This window comes from Pecten maximus, chromosome 10 (assembly GCF_902652985.1).
Source record: "Pecten maximus chromosome 10, xPecMax1.1, whole genome shotgun sequence".
NCBI lineage: Eukaryota > Metazoa > Mollusca > Bivalvia > Pectinida > Pectinidae > Pecten > Pecten maximus.
In genome coordinates, this window is record NC_047024.1 from 1676701 (window position 1) to 1697092 (window position 20392).

Sequence of the window (20392 nt, forward strand, 5' to 3'; positions counted from 1 at the left end):
AAGATTTTTTTGAAAAAAATCAGATTTTTGAAAATGTTTGGACTTCGAAAATTTTTGCGTTAAGTTTTTGGTGCAAGTGTTGAAAGGTATTATTAATACATCACTTTATAATTTTACTAGGGTGCTGATAATTAGTAATAGACTCCCTCTGGGGTTAACTATCCCCTGCCAGAGTTAAACTAAAAGATGTTTTTGGGAAAAAACCAGAATTTTCAAATTTTTGGACTTGTTTTTGGTGCAAGTGTTAAGAGGTTTTAATACATCACTTTATAATTGTACCAGGGTGCTGATATTTGGCAATAGAGTCCCTATGGAGTAAGACAATCCCTTCCTGGAGTAAAACTTTAAAATCTGTGCTTTTTTGTTTTTGTTTTTAAATCTTTGGACTTTGTTAAGTTTATGTTGTGAGTGTTGAAAGGCATAGTAATACATGGTATTAGGTTCCCTGTGGGGGTTAAACTATCCCTTGCCATAGTTAAACTGAAATATTTTTTTGGGGAAAAAACACATTTAAAAAAAAAATTTGTGCAAATGTTGAAAGCTATTAACACATCACTTTATGATTGTACTAGGGTGCTGATATTTGGTAAAAGAGTCCCTATAGACAATCCCTTCTTGGGGGTGAAACTGAAAATAAAACAATGTGAAAATGCTCACAATAGACAATTTATACCGATCAACATTTTTCAAGGGAGACAACTCTCATAAGGATAATATTTTGTCAAAAAATTGAAGAAATATGTCCAAAAACAATTACATTTGTATTTAATATATTCATTTAATCTACAACAGCACAGCTTGTCTCCCGAATGTTTGTCAATAAATAATTTACTTGTATATAAATATAAATTGGAATGGTTTTGAAAATTGCATGAATTCACAAAACATAATCTGATCAAGTAAACAATATAAATATTATTAATGCAATTTGCGAAACCATTCCAATTAATGTATTTTGATTATTTATTGACAAACATTTGCGAGACGAGCTATGCTGTTCTCCAACAGCTCTTGTTTAATATTGTAGATATATAGCTGTATATCAGATACGGTAATTATGGGTTACAATTAACAACATATGTATAGTCATATTGTCTATGTACCACATACACACCAGCCGTGATGATACACACATATATAACATAATCATTACCATTCCAATGATAGAGGACACATAAAACGGTGTTACTCGGGCGGAGGTATTCCTGTCTGTATACAGTACGTTAGTCTACCAGGAATATATCACTCTCATTACTAATTTATCAACAACAAATTACATAGGAGTTACTAGGGTGGAATGCACCTCCACGAGCTGTTCCAGGGAACATAGCATTGTTAACATATATTACACGTGAAACCCAGCACGTACAACAGTACCACAAACAAACGCCAACAAGTTTAACGCGCGTGTGTTAGTCCCGTACACGTGTATCAGAACAAGTTCTACAGTCGGACAGTAAACAAAGACTACATAGTTGTTAGACTAATTTGATCACATCTTTACATCAATAATCTAAACTCGCAGCCTTCCGAAATGTCCTTTCATAACCATAAAGGGATGGGCGTGGCAGCCTTGGTGGCTGTGCTTGTTTTTGTCCTTGGAATCCTGATTGGTTTCTTCTCAAAGTCGTTTTACGGACCTGACTTGGGAACATGCCCGGGTGCTGGGCTGCAGAAACTGACGGAGGATGCGGACCATGGCGTCACGGAGTCTCTTCTGAGTTATATCGATGTACAACACCTGGACAGCGTATACAGGTACTGTTATAAACATGTGTTATTTTGTTGTTGCTAGGAACACGTGGTATTCTGATGTTGTTGTTATGAACACGTGCTATTTTCATGTTGTTGTTGCTATGAACACGTGTTATTTTGTTGTTGCTAGGAACACGTGTTATTTTGTTGTTGCTAGGAACACGTGATATTTTGATGTTGTTGTTATGAACACGTGCTATTTTGATGTTGTTGTTGTGATGAACACGTGCTATTTTGATGTTGTTGTTGCCATGAACACGTGTTATTTAAATGTTATTATTATGAACACGTGCTATTTGTATGTTACTTTTATGAACACGTGCTTTTTTAATGGGTAAGAATAGTGTTCCATTCAATAGTGTCACAATGTTTACAACTACAAACGTTTCCATGGGGAAGACAACCTAAGAGCTAAAATGAATCCCCTCCCAAGCACCGGGCACATTATCACATGACACATTATCACATGACACATTATCACATGACACATTATCACATGACACATTATCACAGATCAGAGGGCACATTATCACATGACACATTATCACAGATCAGAGGGCACATTATCACATGACACATTATCACAGATCACAGGGCACATTATCACATGACACATTATCACAGATCAGAGGGCACATTATCACATGACACATTATCACAGATCACAGGGCACATTATCACATGACACATTATCACAGATCAGAGGGCACATTATCACATGACATATTATCACAGATCACAGGGCACATTATCACATGACACGTTATCACAGATCACAGGGCACATTATCACATGACACATTATCACAGATCACAGGGCACATAATCACATAACACATTATCACAGGGCACATTATCACAGGGCACATTATCACATGACACATTATCACATGACACATTATCACATGACACATTATCACATGACACATTATCACAGATCACAGGGCACATTATCACATGACACATTATCACAGATCAGAGGGCACATTATCACATGACACATTATCACAGATCACAGGGCACATTATCACATGACACATTATCACAGATCACAGGGAACATTATCACATGACACATTATCACAGATCACAGGGCACATTATCACATGACACATTATCACAGATCACAGGGCACATTATCACATGACACATTATCACAGATCAGAGGGCACATTATCACATGACACATTATCACAGATCACAGGGCACATGATCACATAACACATTATCACAGGGCACATTATCACATGACACATTATCACAGATCACAGGGCACATTATCACATGACACATTATCACAGGGCACATTATCACAGATCACAGGGCACATTATCACATAACACATTATCACAGGGCACATTATCACAGATCACAGGGCACATTATCACATGACACATTATCACAGGGCACATTATCACATGACACATTATCACATGACACATTATCACATGACACATTATCACAGATCACAGGGCACATTATCACAGGGCACATTATCACATGTAGGTGGAGTGTCCTGTTGGTTGTGTTTGGCAGTATAAGGTGACCGGGTGGGGTGTCCTGTTGGATGTGTTTGGCAGTATAAGGTGACCGGGTGGGTAATCCTGTAGGATGTGTTCGGCAGTATAAGATAACCGGGTGGTGTGTCCTATTGGATGTCTTCGGCAGTATAAGGTGACCAGTTAGGGTGTCCTGTTGGATGTGTTCGGCAGTATAAGGTGACTGGGCGAGGTGTCCTGTAGGATGCCTTCCGCAGTATAAGGTGACTGGGTGGTGTGTCCTGTTAGATGTCTTCGGCAGTATAAGGTGACTGGGTGGTGTGTCCTGTTAGATGTCTTCGGCACTATAAGGTGACTGGGTGGTGTGTCCTGATAGATGTCTTCGGCAGTATAAGGTGACCGGTCGGGGTGTCCTGTTGGATGTGTTCGGCAGTATAAGGTGACTGGGTGGTGTGTCCTGTATGATGCCTTCGGCAGTACAAGGTGACTGGGTGGTGTGTCCTGTTAGATGTCTTCGGCAGTATAAGATGACCGGTCGGGGTGTCCTGTTGGATGGGGTGTCCTGTTGGATGGGGTGTCCTGTTGGATGTTTTCGATTGTATGGTTCAGTGGGATAGCACTATCACAAAGAGACAAACACGAACATACCACAGGGGAGGCCGTTCTTTAGTGACTGTTGATTTTGGTTTGTTTGGGGTGTTTTTGTTTAACGTCCTATTAACAGCCAGGGTCATTTAAGGACGTGCCAGGTTTTGGAGGTGGAGGAAAGCCGGAGTACCCGGAGAAAAACCACCGGCCTACGGTCAGTACCTGGCAACTGCCCCACGTAGGTTTCGAACTCGCAACCCAGTGGTGGAGGGCTAGTGATAAAGTGTCGGTACACCTTAACCACTCGGCCACCGCGGCCCCTAGTGACTGTTGATAGGACATTAAACAAAAACATACCAAATCTTGGATAAAAACTACATGTGTGTACTGAAGAAACAACAAGGAGTGTTTATTTTGATAGATGCGACGTTCAATTCTTGTTCTCTCTTTTCCTAATTTATATTAGGATATCGCCGAAGTGCTAGAATGTATATACGTCTTGAATAAATATCTTCTTGTCTAGACATACACATAGTTTTGAATAGGTGGGTTACGCTTGGCTGGTTACTCTCAATCTAAATAAGACTGAAGTCATTTCCACATCAAATTCAAATTATATAGATTAAGATCTTGAACTGAAGTTTAGCAATATGCATAGATGCCATGCATTTATTACATGTGAAAGATGGTCAGACCACGTTAATGAAATCTATAAATAAGAGAAAAATATTAGTATACTAAAATATGTGTATAGCGGATTTGGTTTGTATTGTTTAGAGTCCTATCAACTTCCATGGATTTCCCGATGTACGTGATGCACGCATGAAGTTTAATATATGTGTGTGATTTGGAAGTCTGTGTGTTTTGGAAGTCTATGTGTTTTGGAAGTCTGTGGAAATTCGTGTTTGTCTCCTTGCTTTAGTTGTGGGGTTTGAGATGGATGTATCATGGTCGACTCTGACAAGTTAGAGAGGGCTCAACGTAACAACTGTCTTACTGTCATCTGCTAGAAATGAATATACAAAAACTGGACAAAAACTGGACAAAAACTATAAAACATCTTAATCCTGTACTTCCTACTACAACATAATATAACCGACATATACTGTACACTATAAGATAACTGACATACACTGTACAATATAATATAACCGACATACACTGTACAATATAATATAACCGACATACACTGTACAATATAATATAACCGACATACACTGTACAATATAATATAACCGACATACACTGTACAATATAATATAACCGACATACACTGTACAATATAATATAACCGACATACACTGTACGATATAATATAACCGACATACACTGTACAATATAATATAACCGACATACACTGTACAATATAATATAACCGACATATACTGTACAATATAAGATAACCGACATACACTGTACAATATAATATAACCGACATACACTGTAAAATATAATATAACCGACATACACTGTACAATATAAGATAACCGACATACACTGTACAATATAATATAACCGACATACACTGTACAATATAATATCACCGACATACACTGTAAAATATAATATAACCGACATACACTGTACAATATAAGATAACCGACATACACTGTACAATATAATATAACCGACATACACTGTACAATATAATATAACCGACATACACTGTACAATATAATATAACCGACATACACTGTACAATATAAGATAACCGACATACACTGTACAATATAATATAACCGACATACACTGTACAATATAATATAACCGACATACACTGTACAATATAATATAACCGACATACACTGTACAATATAATACAACCGACATACACTATACAATATAATATAACCGACATACACTGTACAATATAATATAACCGACATACACTGTACAATATAATATAACCGACATACACTGTACAATATAATATAACCGACATACACTATACAATATAAGATAACCGACATACACTGTACAATATAATATAACCGACATACACTGTACAATATAATATAACCGACATACAATGTACAATATAATATAACCGACATACACTGTACAATATAATATAACCGACATACACTGTACAATATAATATAACCGACATACACTGTACAATATAATATAACCGACATACACTGTACAATATAATATAACCGACATATACTGTACAATATGATACAACCGACAAACACTGTACAATATAATACAACCGACATACACTGTACAATATAATATAACCGACATACACTGTACAATATAAGATAACCGACATATACTGTACAATATAATATAACCGACATACACTGTAAAATATAATATAACCGACAAACACTGTACAATATAATATAACCGACATACACTGTACAATATAATATAACCGACATACACTGTACAATATAATATAACCGATATACACTGTACAATATAATATAACCGACATACACTGTACAATATAAGATAACCGACATATACTGTACAATATGATATCACCGACATACACTGTACAATATAATATAACCGACATATACTGTACAATATAATATAACCGACATACACTGTACAATATAATATAACCGACATACACTGTACAATATAAGATAACCGACATACACTGTACAATATAATATAACCGACATACACTGTACAATATAATATAACCGACATACACTGTACAATATAATATAACCGACATACACTGTACAATATAATATAACCGACATACACTGTACAATATAATATAACCGACATACACTGTACAATATAATATAACCTACATACACTGTCGATATAATATAACCGACATACACTGTACAATATAAGATAACCGACATACACTGTACAATATAGTATAACCGACATACACTATACAATATAATATAACCGACATACACTATACAATATAATATAACCGACATACACTGTACAATATAATATAACCGACATACACTGTACAATATAATATAACCGACATACACTATACAATATAATATAACCGACATACACTGTACAATATAATATAACCGACATTCACTGTACAATATAAGATAACCGACATACACTGTACAATATAACATAACCGACATACACTGTACAATATACTATAACCGATATACACTGAGATACATCTACAGACTTCCCAATCTTGGTCTCTCTACTAAACTTTATTTCTTGTCTGCTTCATTAAAATGTAGATAACTCTAGATTATAGTAGCAGATCCACGTGTTTCTCATCATTCAGCTCTAGTCACTTTACCATATCAGGTACACAAGTATTACTGTAATGATATGTAATGTGAGTATATTATTTTGTTTTGTAATATGAGTATATTATTTTGTTGTGTAATCTGAGTATATTATTTTGTTGTGTAATCTGAACAGGTTTTGATTTAGTGTCTTTTTTGACTGGATATTACGTCAACATGTTTTAATTTATTGACAATGTGAACGTCTCTATGGTAACCATATGTATAATTAAATGACGGTTTTTCTAAACCAGAGAGCTGACATCCAAACCGAGGCTCGCCGGAACTGAGAGTCAGAAGGAAAGTGCAGACTACGTACACAATCTGTTTCAGGAGTATGGTCTGACGTCACAGATCGACACGTATGACGTATTTTTATCTTACCCAGCTGAAGGACATGACAACTCCGTGAGTATTATTACAAACAAATACCAACCGTCCTCTCTATGTATGTATGGACATGTCTGCTGGTTTGCTAACTTGACGCTACCCAATATTGAACAGATTCTATTGTTGGTGTATTTTGTAAAAAAGGTAATCATATAATCATTTTTGTAAAAATGGTTTTGAAACGTTTCCACCATTTCCAATTATTTTGGTGTCTTATCCGTTCAAATATCCATATATATTATGTGTTTATAAAATCATCGAGTTCAAGGCTATGGGAGTTGAGTATTATATCCATATACATTATGTATTTATAAAATGTATCGAGTTCAAGGCTATGGGAGTTGAGTAGCAATATCCATATACATTATGTATTTATAAAATGTATCGAGTTCAAGACTATGGGGAGTTGAGTAGCAATATCCATATACATTATGTATTTATAAAATGTATCGAGTTCAAGGCTATGGGGATTGAGTAGCAATATCCATATACATTATGTGTTTATAAAATGTATCGAGTACAAGGCTATGGGCATTGCATACCAATATTCATATACATGTATCTAATTGTCTGTTTATTATTTACTAATCGGGCGTTCTGTCGTTACACCAGGCTTCGGTAGTGAACGAAAATGGCGAAGTGGAATACCGGACAGTATCTCTGGAGGAACTGACACGAGAGGATACCAGACATCCGGACGAAATACAGGCCTTTAATGCCTTTTCTCCAAGCGGGGACGTCACAGTATGTATTCCATTTAGTGTTTGTTTTATTATTCCTATTTTATTTAACGCTGATAAGAAACCTCGTTCGTCCGGACTCCATTGGAAGAAAATTAGGAAAACTTAGGAGGAGGGAATTAAACTTGTAAAAAGGATAGTTTTTGGATAATGAATAATTAGGTATTGAAACCTATTGTCAGGTGACAACCAGGGACTTAATTCCTCAGCCCACGGTCCATATATGGAAATTTGTGTCAAGTGTATTTAAGTCTGGACATACAAAGGTTGCAACTCCTAAGGCTATATAAGGGATGGTCATCATGAGCCGTGATTGGCTATATTGTCATTGTGAGCTGTGATTGGCTATATAAAGGGTTGCCATCGAAAGCTGTGATTGGCCATATAAGGAGTCGCCATCTAGGGCTACGCTTGGCAATATAAAGAGTTGTCCCCTTGAGCTGTCATTGGCTATATAAGGGGTGTACACCGTGAGATTGATTGGGGGGAAAGTGTCCTAGACTCGGCTATAACCGGAACAAGGACGTTAAGCCCCATCAATCATCAATCAATCGGCTTGATTGGCTATATAAGGGGTGATCACCGTGAGCTGTGATTGGCTATATAAGGGATGGTCACCGTGAGCTGTGATTGGCTATATAAGGGGTGATCACCGTGAGCTGTGATTGGCTATATAAGGGGTGGTCACCGTGAGCTGTGATTGGCTATATAAGGGGTGGTCACCGTGAGCTGTGATTGGCTATATAAGTTGTGGTCACCGTGAGCTGTGATTGGCTATATAAGGGGTGGTCACCGTGAGCTGTGATTGGCTATAAAAGGGGTGATCACCGTGAGCTGTGATTGGCTATATAAGGGGTGATCACCGTGAGCTGTGATTGGCTATAAAAGGGGTGGTCACCGTCAGCTGTGATTGGCTATATAAGGAGTGGTCACCGTGAGCTGTGATTGGCTATATAAGGAGTGGTCACCGTCAGCTGTGATTGGCTATATAAGGGGTCGTCACCGTCAGCTGTGATTGGTACATAACAAACTAGTCTGATCTATACCCTACCCCTTACCCATTCGAAAACACCATGTTTAGCAATACAAAATGGTGTCTAGAATTCCTACTATCAATAACAAAACTAGATCCCACTAACAAACTACACCAAATTTTTCAAACCAATCTATACTCTATCTCACGCTATCTTCTACACTTATTGTCCTTCGGAAGGGACGTTAATCCGGGGTCCGGTGTACGGTGAGTCACGCCGTGCACGTTAAAGATCCTCTGCTGGTATTCGAACAAGAGTAGGCTAATTGCTAGCCGCCACAGAGTATAGGTTCATATAGGTCTAGATTAGTTTTTTTTTTTTTTTTTTTTAGACATAGAGATAATCGTCTGTCCCTCTCATATTAGATCATTTGGTGATGACGAAATGCGAAATTGCTCCCTATTAGTGCCCCGACCCACCCCTTTCCCCTTAGTGTCCTAGGCTCGGTTATAACCGGAACAAGGACGTTAAGCCCCATCAATCAATCAATCAGCTGTGATTGGTGTTAATCCGGGGGTCCGGTGTACGGTGAGTCACGCCGTGCACGTTAAAGATCCTCTGCTGATATTCGAACAAGAGTAGCCGCCCCAGAGTATAGGTTCTAGATTAGGATAATGTAGGTATTAAGGCAATTCAGTGACAGTCCTAATTCATTTTTTTAGACATAGAGATAATCGTCTGTCCCTCCCATATTAGATCATTTGGCGATGACGAAATGCGGAATTGCTCCCCAGTAGTGCCCCGACCCACCCCATCCCCCCTTAGTGTCCTAGGCTCGGTTGTAACCGGAACAAGGACGTTAAGCCCCATCAATCAATCAATCAAATCAGCTGTGATTGGCTACATTCAGACGTAGTGTAGCTATATGGGATGTTTACTTTATATAATAACTATTCACTGTTAAAATGTATTGCATTTGAGTTCCATTTTTCTTTATCTTTTTAAGGCCGAGCTGGTGTATGCTAATTATGGAAGGGCAGAGGATTTTGATAAACTCCAGGAACTTGGAATCAATTGTTCCGGTAAAATAGTAATCGCTAGATACGGGAAAATCTTCCGAGGAAATAAGGTACATATCTACGTATGTCTGTGTAAAGTACCAATAATTTGAATGGTAGAGTTATCGTTCTTTAGTCGTAATCCGTAATCTCCTCTGATTTGTATATATATATTGTAAATATTTTCGCTGTTTCTTTCTTGTTTCGTTTTTCTTTCTTGTTACCACCATTCCTTCCTTCCCTCCCTTCCTTGATCCCCCTTCCTTTACCCTAACCTGTCCAGGTTATGTTTGCCCATCAAGCTGGCGCTGTAGGGGTGATACTGTACTCGGACCCTGCCGACTATGGTCCCCCTCTCTCTAACACCACGGCCTCCGGAATGGCTGATGTCTACCCCGACACGTGGTGGCTACCGGACACTGGAATGCAGAGGGGCAATATCATAATGACCAAAGGAGACCAGGCAACACCGGGATATCCCGCACTGTGTAAGTTATACAAGATACCCCGCACTGTGTAAGTTATTTCTCACCAACATATACCACTTAATACAAGATATCCTACATGTACATTATACTGCGTAACGTATTCCCATTATGCAAGTTTTTCCGCTTTGGATAGGATAGTCTTCCTTGTGGAACATATTCTGCTTAATGCAAGAAAGAAACCTACAAAATTCGCTTTATGTATGTACAACGCATTCCGCTTACATACCCAACAATTACGTACAAGATATTCCGCTAAATTTCAGACAAATATATCCCACTTTTATTTACAACAAATTCCGCTTAATTTAACATGGATATACCCCACCTTCTTTATAACAAATTACGCTTAATGTAAGATAAATATACCTCACTTTGCACAACGTATTCCGCTGGGTGTAAGATAAACATTGCTTTATGTAATAAATCCCACTATGTGCAGGATAGTTCACTTTATGTCTGACTAAATTAGACTGTAATTATATATCCCACCTTTTACAAGATATGTCGCGTATGTAAATTATCCTATACTGGACTACTGTAAGATAAACTTCGCTTTATACAAGGTAGAAGGGATGAATAAGTAGGTTCCTCCGGCTCCCGTGTGAGACGGCCACCCCACGCAGTCGTCACATCCTTAAAAGGTTGTTAATATGTTGGATTCATTAACCCTAATCTAATTAGCCGCAATCGCCAAAACTCAATTTGTCTAACAATCTTTTATATCTCCAGTTGTTGTGACTGTTATCAAGCGTGACATTACCGCATGCCACAGGTCCCTGTTGATATACATATGTATTGAACACCTTTTCCTACCGGTCCCTGTGGTCCAGGGTTGGCGTTTAGTTTCCATTATATTCTCGATTAAATCTCTCTTTGTAGGGTACACCCAAAGGTTATCGGACGAGGAGCTGGAGAAAAAACTGCCAAAGATACCGTGTCATCCTATTGGCTATCGGGATGCCTACAATATATTGAAGTAACGACTTTTTGATACTTATTTTACACTAACAGTTGCCTAATCTATCATACATAATTAGTTTTCACCATATACACTTATATTAAATCTAAATCTTTTCGAGGATGAGGGTGTAAATATTTCCCGGGAAACAGTGACGTCATCATATCAGTGTTGGTACACCGTCACTTCGACAAATGTAAATGTTTCTCGTCATTGGATTTAACCCCGATTTGACCTTGACAATTGAATGACATGTATACACACACTCCCTTGGCCAACCAGATGATAGGCTGAGGCTGTACTTAACATCTTTGTTATTGCTCTCGAGAAATTATTGGAGAGTAAATGAGTGTAAACCTAAATAGAGGAAATCTCGGGGTACGAGAAGCATACCGTGATGTATTGACTTTGTTTGTCACCAGGGAGATGGAGGGGGAGGAGGTACTTCCGCTCTGGCGAGGGAACCTGAACCTCACCTACAGGTTCGGTCCGACATTACGGAATAACAGGTGGGTACTTAACACGTTATATCATACATTGTAGGTCCTGTCTTTTATGTTTACTTCTGAAATACAGTTAAAACATGACAGTATTTTGATACTCTTCAGTATAATAAAATGTAGGATATTTACTTCTAAAACACAGTTAAAACATGACAATATGTAGGGCCAGTCTTTTATGTTAACTTCTAAAATACAGTTAAAACATGTCAGTAGTTTAACAGTATACTGAATTCTATGTCTTTCCTTCACCATCTCCAAGCACGACTAATCTCGTGTCTCACAATCTCACTCATTCCTGCCCCATTCCTTATGATAGGCACTCCCACTCTCTTCCCATTGGGCCAGCCATACCAACCGTCCGCTCCCGTTGGATCCATTGGGCAACACTTCTCCCATTGGGCCTCCCATTGGGCCTCCCATAACCACATCCACTATCCTCCCATAGACCAACCCATATCCACGTCCGGTGTCAGTATGATGGACTGGTGTCTGTATAATGAACTAATATAATTGACAGATGCCCGTTCTTTTTATTTTTCTAAACAAACATTATGTGACTTTCGTTACAAATATGTGTTCCACTAGAATTTCCTAGTGTATGGTATGATTATTACGTAATTCCAATGAAATTCCATTTTAGTTTCATAGATATTAGCACTAGGTCTTCGCTCCTTATTTGTTCTTTTCGTCATTTTTTTCAGGAAAATAAGACTTGTAGTAAAAAATGAGAATCGTACAGTTCCGATACATAATGTGATTGGCCAGATCACAGGTGCTATTGAGCCGGGTATGTTTTACTAAAACTACTATAGATCACAGCTAGGTCTATTGAATCGGGTACGTCCTACTAATACTACTATAGATCACAGATCTAATGAGTCGGGTACGTCCTACTAATACTACTATAGATCACAGGTGCTATTGAGCCGGGTATGTTTTACTAAAACTACTATAGATCACAACTAGGTCTATTGAGTCGGGTACGTCCTACTAATACTACTATAGATCACAGGTACATTGAGTCGGGTACATCCTACTAATACTACTATAGATCACAGGTCTATTGAGTCGGGTACGTACTACTAATCCTACTATAGATCACATATCTGTTGAGTCGGGTACGTACTACTAATACTACTATAGATCACAGGTCTATTGAGTCGGGTACGTCCTACTAATACTACTATAGATCACAGATCTATTGGGCCGGGTACGTCCTACTAATACTACTATAGATCACAGGTCTATTTGGCCGGGTACGTCCTACTAATACTACTATAGATCACAGGTCTATTGAGCCGGGTACGTCCTACTAATACACCTGTATATCACAGGTCTATTGAGTCGGATACGTCCTACTAATACTATTGTATAGCACAGGTATATTGCGCCGGGTACGTCCTACTAATACTACTATAGATCGCAGGTCTATTGGGCCGGGTACGTCCTACTAATACTACTGTATATTACAGGTCTATTGAGCCGGGTACGTCCTACTAATATTACTGTATATCACAGGTCTATTGGGCCGGGTACCTCCTACTTATACTACTATAGATCACAGGTCTATTGGGCCGGGTACGTCCTACTAATACTACTGTAGATCACAGGTCTATTGGGCCGGGTACGTCCTACTAATACTACTGTAGATCACAGGTCTATTGAGCCGGGTACGTCCTACTAATACTACTGTATATCACATGTCTATTGAGCCGGGTACGTCCTACTAATACTACTGTAGATCACAGGTCTATTGAGCCGGGTACGTCCTACTAATACTACTGTAGATCACAGGTCTATTGGACCGGGTACGTCCTACTAATACCACTGTATTTCACATGTCTATTAGGCCTGGTACGTCCTACTAATACCAGTGTAGCTCACAGGTCTATTGGGCCGGGAACGTCCTACTAATACTACTGTATATCACAGGTCTATTGAGCCGGGTACGTCCTACTAATACTACTATAGATCACAGGTCTATTGGGCCGGGTACGTCCTACTAATACTACTATAGATCACAGGTCTATTGAGCCGGGTACGTCCTACTAATACTACTATAGATCACAGGTCTATTGAGCCGGATACGTCCTACTAATACTACTATAGATAACAGGTCTATTGAGCCAGGTACGTCCTACTAATACCACTGTAGATCACAGGTCTATTGGGCCGGGTACGTCCTATTAATACTACTATAGATAACAGGTCTATTGAGCCAGGTACGTTCTACTAATACCACTGTAGAGCACAGGTCTTTTGGGCCGGATACGTCCTACTGATACTACTGTAGATCACAGGTCTATTGAGCCAGGTACGTCCTACTAATACTACTATGGATCACAGGTCTATTGAGCCGGGTACGTCCGACTAATACTGCTATAGATCACAGGTCTATTATGCCGGGTACGTCCTACTAATACTACTATAGATCACAGGTCTATTGAGCCGGGTACGTCCTACTAATACTACTATAGATCACAGGTCTATTGAGCCGGGTACGTCCTACTAATACTACTATAGATCACAGGTCTACTGAGCCGGATACGTTCTACTAATTCTACCATAGATCACAGGTCTATTGAGCCGGGTACGTCCTACTAATACTACTATATATCACAGGTCTATTGGGCCGGGTACGTCCTACTAATGCTACTATAGATCACATGTCTATTGGGCGGGTACGTCCTACTAATACTACTGTAGATCACAGGTCTATTGGGCCGGGTACGTCCTACTATTGGGCCGGGTACGTCCTACTGATACTACTGTAGATCACAGGTCTATTGAGCCAGGTACGTCCTACTAATACTACTGTAGATCACAGGTCTATTGAGCCGGGTACGTCCTACTAATACTACTATAGATCACAGGTCTATTGAGCCGGGTACGTCCTACTAATACTACTGTAGATCACAGGTCTATTGAGCCGGGTACGTCCTATTAATACTACTGTAGATCACAGGTCTATTGAGCCAGGTACGTCCTACTAATACTACTACAGATCACAGGTCTTTTGGGCCGGATACGTCCTACTAATACTACTGTAGATCACAGGTCTATTGAGCCGGATACGTCCTACTAATACTACTATAGATCACATGTCTATTGGGCGGGTACGTCCTACTAATACTACTGTAGATCACAGGTCTATTGGGCCGGGTATGTCATACTATTGGGCCGGGTACGTCCTACTAATACTACTGTTTATCACAGGTCTATTGGGCCAGGTTCGTCCTACTAATACTACTGTAGATCACAGGTACATTTTACCTTTAAGCACGTGGGACAACATACCTTTTTCAGTTTAAATAAATTAAATGTCAATCAAAGAGTTAGTCCGAGTCTCCTGTAACTTCAGAGTGTATATGATATTTATGGATTGAAGGAGACTTTTTGGTCCACTCTGTAGTAAAAGCCTTGGCTAATTTTCAGACCGCTACGTCATATTTGGTAATCATAGAGATGCCTGGGTCTACGGCGGGACGGATCCAGCTTCCGGTGGCATCATTATAATGGAACTAGCTCGGATATTTGGAAAATTACTAGAAACAGGTACGTTTCCTTGGTTAACGAGGCGAAGATGCGTATAAAGTCATGTTTGACCAAAGTTGATGTTAGATAGATTTCGTTGTTGTTGAAAGATACCTTTTTCATCCTTAGCCAAATCACACAACCTTGCTATATCATTCGTAGATATGGGGAAGTTCAAGTGTGTTGTTACTGAAGGACATTTTTATTTTCTCGCCATGAAAAAATGCGTGTTTTATTATCTTAGGTATTGATTTTCCTCCTTCATGCTTACATTTCATATCATCAAATATATTCGGAAATTCGTTTCCTCGCCACCAAAAATGCAATTTGTGACGGCAAATCAGTGAGTTTGTTATTTTAACGTCATTCATGTTTAATTCACGACGCACTTATGCAGCATCAAAGAAAAAAAAAATGCATGGCGCTTCCGCCACCTTTTCGTGTCTACATATGGCCATTTAAAGAAAAGAAAAAAAACGAAGAATATCGTATACACAAAACCAAAATTCAAACTCAAAATCGATGAAATACGTCGAAGTATGAATAGATTGTAGATTTGTATGGAGATCATTAAAAGGAAGAACCAGGCTAGTAAGAGGAGTGGGCGTATTCTACTTTATCAACGACACCCGCCATACAAATTTAGGTCACGACGACACCCGCCATACAAATCTAAGTCACGACGACACCCGCCATACAAATCTAGGTCACGTTGACACCCGCCATACAAATCTAGGTCATAATGACAACACCCGCCATACAAGTCTAGGTCAAATCGACGACACCCGCCATACAAATCTAGGTCACGACGACACCCGCCATACAAATCTAGGTCACGACGACAACCGCCATATAAATCTAGGTCACGACGACAACCGCCATACAAGTCTAGGTCAAATCGACGACACCCTCCATATAAGTCTAGGTCATGACGACACCCGCCATACAAATCTAGGTCATATCGACGACACCCGCCATACAAATCTAGGTCAAATCGACGACACTCGCCCTTAAAAGCTGGGTTGAGTCCGGGTTGAGTCACATTGTTAAAATGAGAACGAGGGGGGTGACAACGAAACCACTATAGGCATAACAAGGAGTATAAGGAAATAGAACATAACAAGGAGCATTAGGAAATATAGCATAGCAAGGAGTATTAGGAAATATAGCATAGCAAGGAGTATTAGGAAATAGAACATAGTAAGGAGTATTAGGAAATATAATATAGCAAGGAGTATTAGGAAATAGAACATAGCAAGGAGTATTAGGAAATAGAACATAGCAAGGAGTATTAGGGAATATAGCATAGCAAGGAGTATTAGGAAATAGAACATAGTAAGGAGTATTAGGAAATATAACAAAGCAAGGAGTATTAGGAAAAATACCATAGCAAGGAGTATTAGGAAATAGAACATAGCAAGGAAAATTAGGAAATAGAACATAGCAAGGAGCTTTAGGAAAAATAACATAGCAAGGAGTATTAGGAAATAGAACATAGCAAGGAGTATTAGGAAATATAACATAACAAGGAGTATTAGGAAATAAAACATAGCAAGGAGTATTAGGAAATAGAACATAGCAAGGAGTATTAGGAAATAGAACATAGCAAGGAGTATTAGGAAACAGAACATAGCAAGGAGTATTAAGGAATATAACATAGCAAGGAGTATTAGGAAATACATCATAGCAAGGAGTATTAGGGAATAGAAGATAGCAAGGAGTATTAGGAAATAGAACATAGCAAGGAGTATTAGGGAATAGAACATAGCAAGGAGCTTTAGGAAAAATAACATAGCAAGGAGTATTAGGGAATAGAACATAGCAAGGGCTATTTGGAAAAAGAACATAGCAAGGAGTATTAGGAAACAGAACATAACAAGGAGTATTAGGAAACAGAACATAGCAAGGAGTAATAGGAAATAGAACATAGCAAGGAGTATTAAGGAATATAACATAGCAAGGAGTATTAGGAAATACATCATAGCAAGGAGTATTAGGGAATAGAAGATAGCAAGGAGTATTAGGAAATAGAACATAGCAAGGAGTATTAGGGAATAGAACATAGCAAGGAGCTTTAGGAAAAATAACATAGCAAGGAGTATTAGGGAATAGAACATAGCAAGGAGTATTAGGAAATAAAACATAGCAAAGAGTATTAGGGAATAGAACATAGCAAGGGCTATTTGGAAAAAGAACATAGCAAGGAGTATTAGGAAACAGAACATAACAATGAGTATTAGGAAATAAAACATAGCAAGGAGTATTAGGAAATAGAACATAGCAAGGAGTATTAGGAAATAGAACATAGCAAGGAGTATTAGGAAAAAGAACATAGCAAGGAGTATAAGGAAATCATAACATAGCAAGGAGTATTAGGGAATAGAACATAGCAAGGAGTATTAGGAAATAGAACATAGCAAGGAGTATTAGGAAATAGAAAATAGCAAGGAGTATTATGAAATAGAACATAGCAAGGAGTATTAGGAAAAAGAACATAGCAAGGAGTATTAGGAAATCATAACATAGCAAGGAGTATTAGGAAATCATAACATAGCAAGGAGTATTAGGAAATAGAACATAGCAAGGGGTATTAGGAAATAGAACATAGCAAGGAGTATTATGAAATAGAACATAGCAAGGAGTATTATGAAATAGAACATAGCAAGGAGTATTAGGGAATAGAACATAGCATGGAGTATTAGGAAATAGAACATAATAAGGAGTAATAGGGAATAGAAGATAGCAAGGAGTATTAGGAAATATAACATAACAAGGAGTATTAGGAAATCATAACATAGCAAGGAGTATTAGGAAATAGAACATAGCAAGGAGTATTAGGAAATAGAACATAACAAGGAGTATTAGGAAATAGAACATAGCAAGGCGTATTAGGGAATAGAGCATAGCAAGGAGTATTAGGAAATAGAACATAGCAAGGAGTATTAGGGAATATAACATAGCAAGGAGTATTAGGAAAATGAACATAGCAAGGAATATTATGAAATAGAACATACCAAGGAGTATTAGGGAATAGAACATACCAAGGAGTATTAGGGAATAGAACATAGCAAGGAGTATTAAGGAATATAACATAGCAAGGAGTATTAGGAAATAGAACATAGCAAGGAGTATTAGGAAATAGAACATAACAAGGAGTATTAGGAAATAGAACATAGCAAGGAGTATTAGGAAATAGAACATAACAAGGAGTATTAGGGAATAGAGCATAGCAAGGAGTATTAGGAAATAGAACATAGCAAGGAGTATTAGGAAATAGAACATAACAAGGAGTATTAGGAAATAGAACATAGCAAGGAGTATTAGGAAATCATAACATAGCAAGGAGTATTAGGAAATCATAACATAGCAAGGAATATTAGGAAATAGAACATAGCAAGGAGTATTAGGAAATAGAACATAACAAGGAGTATTAGGAAATAGAACATAGCAAGGAGTATTAGGAAATAGAAAATAGCAAGGAGTATTAGGGAATATAACATAGCAAGGAGTATTAGGGAATAGAACATAACAAGGAATATTATGAAATAGAACATAACAAAGAGTATTAGGAAATAGAACATAACAAGGAGTATTAGGAAATAGAACATAGCAAGGAGTATTAGGAAATAGAACATAGCAAGGAGTATTAGGAAATATAACTGCTCTTTTGGAGCGAGAGAACGATAAAAAAAACAACTTTCCATCAAAGACTTGTTGTGTACGCTCTCATGTTGATATGCACTCTCCTACACCTCGTGTGTCATTGGTTTACATGGAAATATCAGGGGAGACTACTCCGGAAGGAGAATGAGGAAGAGTTGTACAAAACACCCGTGAAAATAGCTTTTAACTTATTTCTCCTTCATCGCAGTTAGATGTCTTATTTTTTTATGATTTGTCTACAAATAAAACCGCTACAACTGATAGTTTTATTTAACCTTCCAATTGTATTGTAGGATGGCGTCCGAGACGAACTCTTTTGTTTTGTAGCTGGGATGCGGAGGAATATGGACTTGTAGGTTCCTACGAGTTTGTTGAGGTAAGACCACATTAGCACCTTCCGTAAGTTATACTCCTGGTTTGATCGTAAAATTTACATGATATAGGTAAGAAATCGGGAAACACGTGATCTGACGTGAGTCATCGCGTGAGAAAGCTTGGGACGCTGTTCGTAGGACACCCGCAGTAAATTAATATAAAACACCAGTTGGAACTTCTACCTTTAACTTTTACGTCTGTATGCCGTGTTAAATGTCCAGATACCCCTGTTTGATGAACCAGCTGTAGTGCATCCTGACCCTTAGAAATGACTTGATCAGACGGGATACTTTATGACTTTCTAGTGTTTGCTGTTTGCTGTTAGTATTAATGATCTAAGCCGACACTTTGGAACTCTCTAGTGTTACTATGTGTTACTGTGTGTTACTGTTTATTGATCTGAGTCGACACTTTGGAACTCTCTATTGTTACTGTGTGTTACTGTTAATTGATCTGGGCCGAAACTTTGGAACTCTCTAGTGTTACTGTGTGTTACTGTTAATTGATCTGAGCCGACACTTCGGAACTCTCTAGTGTTACTGTGTGTTACTGTTAATTGATCTGGGCCGACACTTTGGAACTCTCTATTGTTTACTATGTGTTAATGTTAATTGATCTGAG

General features: G+C 38.3%; 1 protein-coding gene across 1 annotated transcript in view; it reads left to right on the forward strand.

Moving 5' to 3' along the window:
- Positions 1 to 1188: 1188 nt before the first annotated feature.
- The window catches only part of LOC117336142 (N-acetylated-alpha-linked acidic dipeptidase 2-like), a 41061-nt gene continuing 21857 nt past the window's right edge, over positions 1189 to 20392 (forward strand). Inside the window, exons 1-10 of the mRNA XM_033896525.1 lie at positions 1189 to 1758; positions 7343 to 7496; positions 8091 to 8222; positions 10199 to 10321; positions 10534 to 10738; positions 11618 to 11714; positions 12119 to 12205; positions 12901 to 12986; positions 15635 to 15754; positions 19690 to 19772. Of these exons, the coding sequence (XP_033752416.1) occupies positions 1535 to 1758; positions 7343 to 7496; positions 8091 to 8222; positions 10199 to 10321; positions 10534 to 10738; positions 11618 to 11714; positions 12119 to 12205; positions 12901 to 12986; positions 15635 to 15754; positions 19690 to 19772 (1311 nt within the window). The 5' untranslated portion in view covers positions 1189 to 1534. The remainder of the gene's footprint in view (positions 1759 to 7342; positions 7497 to 8090; positions 8223 to 10198; positions 10322 to 10533; positions 10739 to 11617; positions 11715 to 12118; positions 12206 to 12900; positions 12987 to 15634; positions 15755 to 19689; positions 19773 to 20392) is intronic.